This window comes from Thamnophis elegans, chromosome 10 (assembly GCF_009769535.1).
Source record: "Thamnophis elegans isolate rThaEle1 chromosome 10, rThaEle1.pri, whole genome shotgun sequence".
Taxonomy (NCBI): domain Eukaryota; kingdom Metazoa; phylum Chordata; class Lepidosauria; order Squamata; family Colubridae; genus Thamnophis; species Thamnophis elegans.
Genome location: NC_045550.1, coordinates 43,888,958 through 43,902,690, shown reverse-complemented (window position 1 = coordinate 43,902,690; position 13,733 = coordinate 43,888,958). Strand labels below are relative to the sequence as shown.

At 38.1% G+C, this 13,733-nt stretch overlaps 1 protein-coding gene across 1 annotated transcript; it reads left to right on the top strand.

The window, feature by feature from the left end:
* Positions 1 to 4,293: 4,293 nt before the first annotated feature.
* On the top strand, positions 4,294 to 13,733 carry COMMD2 (COMM domain containing 2). The gene is made up of 5 exons (XM_032226002.1): positions 4,294 to 4,528; positions 7,988 to 8,065; positions 10,331 to 10,413; positions 10,787 to 10,960; positions 13,090 to 13,733. Exons 1-5 carry the CDS (start codon positions 4,462 to 4,464, stop codon positions 13,285 to 13,287), a joined length of 600 nt encoding a protein of 199 aa, XP_032081893.1. The 5' UTR covers positions 4,294 to 4,461; the 3' UTR covers positions 13,288 to 13,733.

The following is a 13,733-nucleotide window of genomic DNA, read 5'->3' as shown; positions in this document are numbered from 1 at the left end:
GGTTGGTTGGTTGGTTGGTTGGTTGATTTAAATGCAGGGATGTAGAATTAGGACCATTCTGAGTAGCATGCAATAAACAAGCTAAACATAGGTAACAGTGCGATGCTACTGCAAAGGGACAAGAATCCTCCTGGCACTATACCAACAGGAATATAATGCCATGATCAAGATAACTCATTGTCCTCTTTACAAATAGTCCTCAACTTATGACTTTGTTTAACAACCATTTGAAGTTACAAAGTGCTGAAAAAGTGGTGGCTAGTCCTCATATGTATGACTTCACAACAGCCCCACAGTCATGCAGGGACGTGCAGTCACTGGAGACAGGGGAGGCGGGGCCTCACCAGTCTCATGAGGAAAAGGAAAGAATTTTTAAAATAATTAAAAAGGCCAAGGTAGTTGCTGCCAGACTCCAAGTCATAGTGACTCTGAGTCTGCTTAGTGCTAACTGTAGGGGGAGGTGAGAGAACTATGGGCCTTTGCATAAGGAATTTATTTGGTTTAGCCTGGCCCTGGCTAAACCAAATCTTGCATTTTTGACGGAGCTGGAAGGAATGTGGGGCAGAGGGAGAGGGCAGAGGGGAGGAATTCAATATTATTTGTAATGTAATTGTAATTTGTTTTTATTGCATGTGTGTGTGTGTGTGTGTGTGTTTTACCCGCCTCTGCTGGCAGTGGGCTGGCACATTTACTTTTCATTTTTCAGCCCGCCATAGAGCGAAACATGTCCTGGTTTGTGGCCAGGAGGCACGCTGGCACTTTAAAGTACATGCCGACGCCCCGCTGTATGGCCGGGGTGGCGGCATGCACTTTAAAGTGCCAGTGTGCCTCCCGGCCACAAACCAGGACATGTTTTGCTCTATGGCAGGCCGAGACGGCATGCACTTTAAAGTGCATGCCTTCCGGGCCGGCCATTCAGCGGGACATGCTTGATGTGCTCCATCCCGGCGGGCTGAGAGGGCGAGGGAGGACTAGAGGCGATGGGTACGCGGCGAAGCGAGGCTGCTCGGGCAGCTGAGCCAGCCTGGGGGACGAGGAGCGGTCACAGACTCCAAAAACTAAGGGGCCTCAGAAAATCTACTTAGCATGGGCGCGGGGACGGTAGCAGAAGCTTACGCGGCACAGCAGGTCTCCTAGGACCTCCTAGGTGCTGGCTGCGCTGCTCATTACCATCAGTCGCCCCGTGTTCAGCAAAGCAAGCGCGGGGAAGGCCTTTGCAGGCGGCTAAGACTGGCCACCTGCAAAGGACCTCTCCAGACTTGTTTTGATGAGTGCGGGGCGACTGACGGTAGTTTGCGTTGGCTGTGCCAGCTCAAACTAGCCTGAAATTAGCCTCAGTCACCCCGTGTTCAGCAAAGCAAGCCACGGGAGGTCCTTTGTGGGCGGCCAATCTTAGCCGCTTGCGCCCGGCACTGTGGCTGAAGTGCAGCCCCAAAGCCCCTGCTGCCACCGGAATATCTGCCACCTTCTCCTCCTCCAACAGCACTGCCGGATTTGCCGCCCGACGCTGCGGCTGAGGTGAAGCTGGCAAAGGTCCCACTGGCACCCCCGCCCGTGGCAGCAGCGTCTCCCCCTTCGCTCGGACCACCTGAACTGGGTTCCTCATTATCCCTGACCCCTCCTCCTCCCCCGTGCTTTTGAGGAGCCATGAATCCGTGGGAGGGAGCGGGAGCAGGAAAAAAGGCCGCAGCGCCGGGCAGCAAATATGGTGCTGTTGGAGGAGGAGGAGGCAGCAGCAGTTGTTCTGGTGGCAGCGGGGGCTCGTCAATATCTTCAGCGGCAGCCCCCCCCTCCCGTGAATAAAGCAAAGTGGAGCAGATCCATGCAGATGACATCATCGCAACATGACTGGAGGAGGACTTCTGGGAGTTGAAGTCCACAAATCTTAAAGCTGTGCCGGGGCTTCAGCGGGGCTTACGCTCTTGCCTCATCGGCCATGAAGCTCACCACACGTTACTGCAGTCATGTAACCAAAATTTGATCACTTGGCAAGTGGTATGTATTTATGATGATTGCAGCATCCCAAGGCCATGTGTGATTACCATTTGTGATCTTTCAAGAGGTTTCTGACAAACAAAAGTCAATGGGGGGAAGCCTGATTTGTTTAGCAACCATGTGATTTGTTTAAGGACTGGTGATTAGCTTAACAATAGCAGCAAAAAAGATCTAAAATCAAGGATGATTCACTTAACAACTGTATCACTTAGTGATAGAAGTTCTGGTCCCAATTGTGATTATAAGTCAAGGACTACTTTTATTTTGCATTGGTTAGACGACACCTAGAGTATTGTATTTTGTTCTAGGCTGATTTTAGGGGGGGGGGAATTGACAGTCAAATCCAAAGACAACTAAATAATGGAGAGAACAGTTGTACATACTGAGTATTTAAAGCTGGGGAACACTGCAGGGAAACACTATATCTGTTTTTAGGTAATAAAGATGATAGAAAATATTTTTAACGTTCTGGATGACAGGATAATAAACAATGCATTTAAATCACAAGGAAGTACAGTTCAATTAACCATCCTGAAAACATTCCTAGTGGTAAAAGCAAGTCAACTGTGGAGCAAATTGCTTTTCATGTTGTGCACAGGTAGTCCACAACTTACAACAGTTCATTTAGTGACCATTCAAAGTTATAACAGCACTGAAAAAAGTAACTGTTTTTCACACAACCTCTACAATATCCCCAACGTCAAATAATTAAAATTCAGACACTTGGCCGCTGACTCATATTTATGACAGTTGCAATGTGTTTTGGCCTGCCAGCAGCCAACAGAGCTGGCAGCAGAGTTGGACAGTGAGGAGGTTGAGTAGGAGAATGGGCAGTCCTGGAGGCTGAGGAAAGCTTGGGCAACGGCTCTTCATCGGAGGTAGACTTTATGCTGACTCTAACCACTTAGAGAGAGCTGTAAAGCACAATGAAGCGATACATAAGTCTAAGGGCTATTGCTATTCCTATTGTAAAATGGGGCAATAATTAACAACTGTCTTGCTTAATAACAAATTTTGCACTCAATTGTAATAAGTCAAGGATTACTTGTATTGCCTTCTTTGGAGGTATTTAAATAGACCTGGTGATCACTGGTAGAGATGTTGTCCAGTGGTCCCAAATTTCAGCAGTGGGTAGGGAAGTGAATTAGATTATTTCTTTTAAAAACCAGGTATTTATTACTAATATAATTTCAAAAATATATACAAATACTTTTAAAATACAGAAAATATGGGGGGGGGGAAGGGAGTGGAAAAATAATAAAATGCAGATGGGTAATTAACAATGATGCAATATTAATCAGTTTTGCATATTTGAGCCAGTAAATCAGAAGTGTAACTAAAATCTGGTTTTATCTGAAGCAAGCTCACATTGCTCTAAATAGACTTTTTCTTTTATCTTAATGTGTTTTGCTTTCTGTTTGCTTTGTCTGATATTGCTAACTCCAGAAGGACATCACATGATGGGTTTGAATGCAATACTTCGCTGAGTTTATTTTTAAGGAGCCTGAGCAAGAACACGTCATTAATTGTTACATATTTTTTCTCCCTCCTTCCTTTTTTGGAGACTGACAAACATACCTTGTATCTTTGTAGGTGGCTAGATTTCAACACAAAATATGACAAGTTTATTCTTTAATTGCAGACCCTGTCATAAGCTCCGGAAAATGTGATTCATAGCCCTGAGTGGCAATGAACCCAGCTAAGTTTGGAGTGTTCAATAAATCTTATTTTAGTGCTAAAGATTTTAATTCAGGATACTTTACCCCTCAACCAAAACGCTGCCCTTCAAATTTTCAAAAGAGGACTCTCTTAAGTGTTAGCAATAAGTAATGTATAAAAGGTAAAAGTTTCCCTCTCACATGCGTGCTAGTAGTAGTTCCCAACTCTAGGGGGCGGTGTTCCGTTTCAAAGCCTAAGAGCCAGCGCTGTCCGAAGAAGTCTCCGTGATCATGTGGCCGGCATGACTAAACGCATCGAACCGCTGTTACCTTCCCACCAAAAGTGCTCCTTTTTTTTCTACTTGCATTTTTACATGCTTTCGAACTCCTAGGTTGGCAGAAGCTGGGACAAGTAACGGGAGCTCACTCCGTTACGCGGCACTAGGGATTCGAGCGGCGGACCTTTCTGATCAACAATCTCAGCATCTTAGTACTGTATAGTTATGCTTAATATTAAATCTGTATTAAAATATTTTATTTTAAACATGGTTTTAGATACATGATACAGAAGAGACAGCGAGTGGGAAGGTTTTGCCAGCAGGCGGCAGCAGCAGCAGCAACGCCTCGACTATAAACAGAGTTGCAGCGCGTTCGTCTTCAACGAGTGCGAGTGGGAACCCTCGATGAGGGAGCTGCTTCCCGGCGGAGCGCTATCTCGGTGACACCAGCCGGGAGGGGAAAATCTGCCCGGAGGGGAGCGAAGCAGGGAAGTGCTGCTTGTGTCGGTGGAGGGCGCTAGGCGAGCAAGATGCTGCTGGTGCTGTCGGAAGAGCACAAGGAACACCTGGGCTTCCTTCCCCAAGTAGAGAGCTCAGGTAGGAGCACTTCGAGGGCTTGCAGGGCTGCCTGGCTGCTCGCTGTACTTATGACCTCGCCCACTCGGGACCTGCGTGGCTCCGGGGATAGCGGGTCCTTCCTCGCCCCCCATCCCGTGGGGGGTGGGGGTGTAGATGGAAAAGCGCATGCTGGGATGCACGGAACTAATCCTGATACGTTGAGCCCCACGCCACTACAGAAGCCCTTGCCTGCTTATTTGGGAATGTTCAGTGGGGAGTATCGGAATATTTGGGCTGCGACCCTCAGAGCACCCTGGATACCTTTGCTCAGCTGAAAACACCCGTTGGATAGCCTTAGAGCAGGGCTCCCCAAAATTGGCAACTTTAAGACTAGTGGACTTCAATTCCCAGAATTCTCCAGCCAGCAGAGCTTTAATTCTGGGAGTTGAACTCCACAAGTCTTAAAGTTGCCAAGTTTAAAGACCTGCTTTAGAGTATGCTTCCATGCTTACCCTCGCAGTTTAAAAGGGTTTTTATCAACATTGCCAGCAAAGATGTTTGTAGCGAATAATTGTCCTGCCTCTGCTTTTATAGCAGTTATTTATTGCAAGTAAGCATAACAATTCTAATATGGTTGTTTTATTGATGCCTAGGGATATAGCCTTCTGTTAAACCTCTCCATCATGTGCTCTCTTTATTTTTTATGTAGGCTTATGATTCATTTTGACTTTTAAGCTTCAAGAAATAATGCAAATCTACTCTATAATTTGACCTATGTTAATTCTCCAGTTTTAACATGAAAGCTTTTCTAAGACAGCTTTAGGACATCTTGCATAGCTTTCAAGGCCAAAAAGACTATATACACAGTGTCTGGAATACTTTGTTCTGTATCTTCAAGATTAAAGTATATTAAAGTTTATGTAAATATTTTTAAATGAAGAGTACAAACTATAAATCTAAAAAATGATTCCTATGATGTTTACTCATATATCTTAGTATCTTTGTTAAAGGTAAATGTTTGCAAAAATTCTAAGAGAAAAAATTGTAAAAATTGTAGTTGATCAAAAATTATATTGGGAATGACTTTGCCTTAGATATTTTATTTTGTATTTTACTTTTTTGCAATTAAAATCTTTTTCAAGTGAAACAAGTTATTTAATTTTTCTTCACATATTTGATTAAGATGTGGTTTGATTAACAATTAAATGAAGCATAATTAGCTGGTTTCATGTAACAAATTAAGCAATCCATAGTTTACAAACTAGTAACTGATATTGCAGAGCAATGGTGGTTACATAATGTGATCAACCAGCTTATAGAAATAAACTGTTTTTAGGTTCATAAAATACACTGAAGAATGAAATAGCTAAATGGCCTACGTTTTGTGTAATATGCTAGTTAACAAAGTTAACTAATCTTAGCAAGTTAGTGACTGCTTCTATATTGTTTGAACATAGCCAAGTCTGCCAACTTGCACAATCACTTAGCGTAACCTAATATAATTTTAGATTAAATAAATTGATCTAATCCTCATATTGCGGATTATTAATGTAACTAGCTTGCAATTACAAATGTTCTAGCAGAGGCAGTTCCTGTGTCTGCAATTAACTTAATTTTATTCATTCAATAAATTGAACCAAATTAACTGTGTAAACTGAGTTCAGATTGCATTCTGTGTGATAGCAATAGCACTTAGACTTTTATACTGCTTTACAGTGCTTTATAGCCCTCTCTAAGCGGTTTGTAGAGTCAACATATTGCCCCCAACAATCTGGTTCCTCGTTTTACCCACCTCAGAAGGATAGAAGAGTGAGTCAACTTTGAGCCTGGTGAAATTTGAACTGCCAAGTTGTCAGCAGAAGTAACTTGTTGTACTGCACTCTAACCACTGCATCAACGCATCTCATGTGATGTTTGGGTACTTTTGTGATTTCTTGTGAATATATCCAATTTTTGAGGTAGGGACTTTCCTGGTCACATTGGAGTTTAAGTTGACAGTAATATTAGGAAGCACATTGTGGCTCACTCCAGAAACACTTCAGAAACTGCCAAAGCTTCCCCATCCAGGTTCAGTTCATATGAAGTTTGATATGAAAAATTGATAGCGCTAACTCTATACCCACTTGTAGAAACTTGTGTAAGTGGAATCATATACAGATTAATGTTACCTATATACCAACTGATTAAGTATTTAACAATTTGATTTATATCCAACATGTGATTTTTTTCATTAGTGGACTAGGTAAAACATACAGAAGTGCTTTATAAAATGCAGGAATGTACATACAGCATTTATTTTTGAACTGCTAAAGCAGCTGTTTATTTTCATCCCAGTAAAGTGATTCATATAGAGATAGCCAAGATCAGTTATTAAAGCAGCAGTACAAGCATTGCAAACCATATGACCACTGTAAAGTTCCCCAGGCTTCATTTTTTTAATGCTTTGCAAACCCCTATTTGCTATTACTTTCATTCATACATAAATTAACCACTCTTCCTATATTATAACTGCAGTGATAGATCAACTATTCTTTTAGGATAATTGGAATCAATAACAGACTTTTTGCATCTACATAACATTTGAGCAAACAAAACCATTTGATACTTTGCTTATTTTTATCTTTTTGGAAAAGCCAAAGAATTTAAACAAAATGCTGCATAAATGATAATATAATACTTTTATTATAAAGTATGGTATATTAATACTTCAAGAGGAATAAGAATTCCTTGATCATATGACAAGAAAAACAAACCACAGATCTAAATATAAATTGGCTAGTTGTGCCTGCTGACATAAGTTGTGTCTGTATTCTGGCTTATCATTTCAAGGAAACATGGTCATTTTGTGATTCTAATAGTGTGATAGCCTTTTTATCATATGAAAAATATCATTTATCATATGACGAATATTTCTAACATGATTTTCTGAGGAATTCTGTTTTTCTCAGGACAAGCAGTTTTGGGCACTCTGCTGTATTGCTGCTACTTGACTGTTGCTCCTAGTTAAATAAACTTTATGCAAATTGGTTTAATGTTATGAACCCGAGCCCTGCCTTGTTCCTTAATAACATCATCAGAAATCATGGATTCTTTTTAGACTATGGTTTATTGAGAGAAGGGCAAGGCACACATACTGAACAAACCACAGATGGTACCATTCAGGTTTATTTAGCTAACAGAATGAACTATACATAAATGTTTGAGTATTGTACATTAGTCTAATATTTATTCCCAAGCCAGAATGTTTTAGAATCTAGTTCACTGTTAAAGGGAAAATTTATAAGTGAAAAACAAGGATTGAAATTTTACTCTGGCAGTCCATAATGTTTTGCTACTTCCTTTTATTTGTCCATTTCTGCCCACATTCATTACTCTCTAAATTTCCCTCTGTAAATTCAGAAGCAGATTCATAATTTGCTGTGGATGGAGATATGTTGTATTCAAATTGATTACTTCTATGTCCCCACCGTAATTCCATCATGGTGTTTCTTTTTTCAGTTGTCAATGAATTTGGTCGTATTGCTATTGAGTTCTTAAGAAAAGGCACAAACCCTAAAGTCTACGAAGGAGCAGCAAGTAAGTATAAGAACAGTATGTTTACTAGCTATAAAAGCTACAGGCAGAAATAGATGACACATCTATTATTGATACTATCTGTTGATGAAAAACAATGATGTTAACCAGTAGTGGCATTCAAAAATTTTTACTACGGGTTCTGTGGGCGTGGTTTTGTGAATGTAGCAAGGGAAGGATATTGTAAAATCTATTCCCTCCCCACTCCAGGGGGATTACTGCAAAATCCCCATTTCCTCCCGATCAGCTGGGACTCAGGAGGCAGAGAATAGATGGGGGCGGAGCCAGCCAGAGGTGGCATTTACCAGTTCTCTGAACTACTCAAAATTTCTGCTATCAATTCTCCAGAACTGATCACAATCTGCTGAATACCACCTCTGATGTTATTCCAATAAACAATTAATTTGAACTAGGGATAAGATTTGTACCTTGCTCCAAAATAGTTTAGTATCATGAATTACAAAAAAAATGTAAATTAACTCAGCAGGGTGATTGGCATAGGAAACTATGTTGAGGAAGTTAAAATAAGAAAATGCAACATCTTTCAGCTTGAGGGCTTGTGTAGTATGCTAAAGGCCACCATCCAAAAGAAATGGGGTAACCATTTTTTCCTTTAATTTTAAAGCTTTTATTAATTAATTGTTAAAGTTAGAAAATTATTTAATGTTTAAATTTTATTAGGGAGGGAGTAATAACAGATTTTTCCTTCCCATAAACCATAGCTGATTCTCTACATCTATGGAGACTTGTTTCATTGTTAACTTCCCCTATTGATAAAGAGAAGACACTACAACTTTTTTTTGTTCAAATAAAGTGAAAGTGAAGAAGAGAAATTAGTCCTTTTTGTTATTTACAGGGAAACAAAAAAGATTTTTTGGATGTAGTTTTAGAGTATGGAAAGTGTTTTTAAGGGGTACTTTTTCTCCTTCAAAATTCCTAAAATGGAAAAAAAGGAGGGAACTTTTCGCTTTCCCATCCACCATCAAATCAATAAGCCTTGAATTCAGATATCAATGTCTGTGTTAAGCAGTAAAAAACCACTAAGACATTGAAGGAGAACAGTAAAGTTACAAAGGTCATTCTCAGTGAGAAAAGGCCTGATTCCAGTCTTGCAAATGAGACCTCTGAAAGTACACATGTGCAAATGTTTTAATCCTTTTTTTAAAAAAAATCAGAATTTTACTGAACATGACAAAGGAGGAGAGAATAGTTAATTTACATATTACGTGCCGAGGAAGTATTTTCTCTCTAATAAACTGTTCAATTTTCTATTTAGAAAAGATGAGGCATTTTATATCTCTTTGAACAGCCTGTTTACTTGTTTTTCTGTAATACATGGTTGCTAAATCAGTGCTTAAATAGGAATCTGGCTTGATTAGCCAGATTAGAAATTAGAAATTATCAAAATAAACTGTTAAGGAACTTTCTAAAGTGCTGAAAATCCAAAGCAATTTAGAAAGCAAAAAGTAAATATTAATGCATGCTTACATCTATAATTTCAGAAAAAATATGTTCATATAGTTTTATTTATATAGTTTATTACTCTGGTTCTAGATAGGGTGGCATAAAGCTTGCTTGCAAATGTAAAGCAACAAGGAAATTCTGAAATCACATCTGTAAATAATGAAAGGTATATCTCTATAAATGTGTTCAAATTCTTTTTCCACTTCCTTAAAAAGCAGGAACCATGTTCAAATTTTTTCTCTGTTATTGTTAAACCACTGCACTTGTCCTGGGATGTCATCAGAATTGGTGCAGCAGTTTTAGAATTGGATTTAATTTAGGAATGCATACTCTGAAAAAAGGAGACACAATCTGAACATGATATGCCATGTTATGGAGATGTCACATACAGTAAACAAGCATGTTTTCCATAGGCTTGGAATATCTGACATAAAGCATATAGGCAGATAATTCGTAGTTTGCATTCTCAGCAGCAAAGGCCTGCCTTTCTAATGTCCTTTTTCATTTTATTTTCTGAAAATTATGAAAAATTGAAGAGTTAGCTTTAGAAGAGCTGTGTTCTCTAGTAGGACGTTCATAGGAATTTCAGTTGATATTGTAAACCGAAGATCTTTTCCTGCCTCTATTTTCAATCATTGTTAATCATTTACATGAATAATTCAAGAGAGCTTGCTTTTAATAAATGCATTTATATTTGCAACCTAAATTATATTTTATAGCTATATATTATTATTTATTTTGATGTTGTTTCTTTCATTGGCCATTTATATGTTGAATCATTCTGTGGACTTTTTCGTTTTTTAGGAAAACTTAATGTTAGTAGTGAGACAATTCAGCATGGAGTAGAGGGATTAACATACCTTCTGACTGAGAGCTCAAAACTCATGGTAAGTGGTTACACAATGTGTTCTATTTAGAGAAATAAGCATATACTTCAGATTGTTTTGTGGGGGAGAATTAAGAATGTGTCACTCCTACGAAGGTGTGGTATTTCAGATGAAAGTTTAAACATTCCTCTGGTTTTGGTGCATTTACTATTTAGTTATTAATTTCTTCCACTTATTCAGGTTTCACTGACTTTAAGAGCACTTATTGATGATTATCTACATATTTTAAAATTTTTACATGCTGATTTCTACTGACCAATCTTATTTCATAGTGGGAAATGTAATCTTTGGAGCAAGAAATATATTTGGAACAAGAAAAAATGTAATAAAAGCAACTGAAAATTTAAATGTTCTGCATTTTACTACTTTTTAGATATCTGAAATAGATTTTCAAGACTCAATACTTGTATTACAATTTCCTGAAGAATTGAATGCCTTATTACTTCAGCTCTATCTTGACAACAGAAAGGAGATCAGGAATATTCTGAGTGAACTAACACCAAAGCTTCCTAGTTATCATAATCTGGAGTGGAGACTAGATGTGCAGGTAAGATTACAAGAATTAGTAGATATTTACTAATTCATATCAGCTTCAGTATGAAGCAAATTTGTTTATTGGTTTCAAATTAGCAAATATTCGTTCTTTCCAGAAGATAGAGGTAGCAGTATTATGAAATCATGCATTTTGTCATATAATTATTCACAGAATGATACAATAAAGTAAACTGTATTCATTAGGATAATGTAATTTGCACCTTTAATCTATTAATATTAAAAAATACTATAAATTTCCATCATTCCCATCTTACTAGTGCGATAGTATATCCTGCTCTAGGCAAATTATTGGAATTTTATTCAAATTGCCTCTTATTTTGCAATAGAAAATTTGGAATAAATGTTGGCCATTTTAGATGGTAATGTAATCAATTATTCAAAGTAGCTTCATGAAAGTTAAAAAAAAATTAAAGGTTCTAGAGGCGATCATAAAAAGTTATGTACACAGTCTAGTTCAATAAAAATCACCTTAGCAGCCTATTCTTGAAATTAGAATTGTGGTAACATATTTAAACAATGTAAAGAATATATACCATAAATGTGTGCAGGGGTGTTTTGTGAGGGAGAGATTATCCAATTGTCAGGCCCCATTGAAGTCTTTCCTATAAAGGTACCCTGTTTTCCTAAAAATAAGGCTTCCCTGGATAATAAGCCCAATCGGGCTTTTGAGTGCATGCGCTAAAATAAGCCCACCTCCGAAAATAAGCCCTCCCCAAAATTATTGTAACACAGGAGCAGCCATGAGGTGACCGCGCTTGCTACCTCCTGCACCTCAAAAATAATAAGACCTCCCCCGAAATAAGGCCAAATGCTTATTTTGGGGGTCAAAAGTTAATAAAACCATGTCTTATTTTCAGGGAAACACGGTAGTGCAAGAGCTTCACATGGGAGCCAGTTTGGTGGTGTGGTTAAGGCATCAGGCCAGAAACCAGGACACTGTGAATTCTAGTCCCACTTTAGACATAAAAGCCAGCAGGATTACTTTGGGCCAGTCTTTCTCTTTCAGCCCATAATGTCAGGGCTGGCTTTTAGGAGACAATCTATTTGTTGAATTTCTGTCATAATCAATAAATCAACACTTGATTGATCTGAAATAAAAAGTACCATAGAACCCGAACATGCATGGAAAACACTAGGCTTGAAAGAATACACACACACATACAGAAAAAAAAAATTGAAACAAATGATGTAATTCAAATTCACTGGATGTTTGGATTTAATAGGCATTCTCTCCACCCTAATGGGTTATATTTGGACAACCATAACATTTGGAATATTTGACTTTTATAAAATAATTCAATTGCCTTTTTGTTAAATGTCAAAAATGTGTTAGATTCCAGAAAAAGGAATTGCAATATATTCTGGTTGCCTTAGTTATCCATGAAGTTTTAAAGCAATCAAATAAGTACAGTACTATTGTAATATTAAACAGTCACTAACCAAATGGTTGTAACTCAAGGACTATAGAGGTAATCCTCAACTTACAACCATTTATTTAGCCATTGTTTACAGTTACCATGGCTTTGAAAAATCTGACATAGCCAGTCTTCGCATTATGATCATTGCAGCATCGCCACTGTTATGTAATCAACATTTGGGGGCTTGACAATCCATCAGCAGGTTGCAGCATCCCAGGATTGTGCGATTGCCATTTGTGATCTTCCCAGCTGGCTTCTGACAAGCTACATCAATGTGGGAAGCTGGATTGTCTTAACAAATATGGTAAAAGAGAATCTGAAATCAGGTGTGAGTCACTTAATTCCCTTGCTTAGCAATAGAAATTCTGTTTCCAATTGTCCTGTCAGGACTACCTGTAATAAAGCAATGAAAAAAAAACTTAGTCTACAGATGTGCAAAAACCCTACTTTACATTTGCCTTCTTGAGCATACAATATTGTACACAAATGAATGCCCAAGATACTATTTAGTTCTGGTTTAAATTTTCAAACTGCAGTGAATGAGTATCAGTAAAACATGAATGGTCAGTAATCATGAAGAAACAGGTATTTACTGTAACAAGCTTACATTTTTGTAAACATTTGCTTTATGACTGCTATGAATATGGCTGCTCTTAATTCATCCTTATATTTATCATTTTTTCCCATCTCATAATTTAAATAGCTTGCCAGCAGAAGTCTGAGACAACAAATTAAGCCAGCTGTAACTTTGAAGCTACACCTTAATGAGAATGAAAATCAAACGACAAAGATACTACAAACTGATCCTGCCACATTGCTCCATTTAATTCAACAAATGGAGCAAGCATTGGGGGAAATGAAAACAAATCATTGCAGACGAATAGTGCGCAACATCAAATAGTGTTTTCATTACAGTAAATCTGCATAATTATAGGAAGCAGTGCATCTGGACCTGTCAGAGCAGTATTCCAAGAACATAAAACAATGTTTACTAGTTGAAGTTGATTGGGTGCTATGTTGATAATGTTGCCGGATGCAAGTTAGAATAACTGTCATAAACTTTAATCATGCATAAATAGTTGATTATGTGAGCTTTTTCTGTTCTATGTATAACATACAAAGGCTTTTGACCATTTTTTTCTTTTTCCAATCTTTAAGAATAAAACATACATATTAACATTGTAAATGTTTTTGGACTTCAGACTTGTTTCTTACAGTTACTGTATTATTTTCTTCAGCAAATTAATGTTTTATCATGCTGTAAATGTCAACTGATATTATGTAAAAAGCAATATTACAATCATGCATTCTAAAAATTATTTCATTAAAACAAGAATGTTCACACAA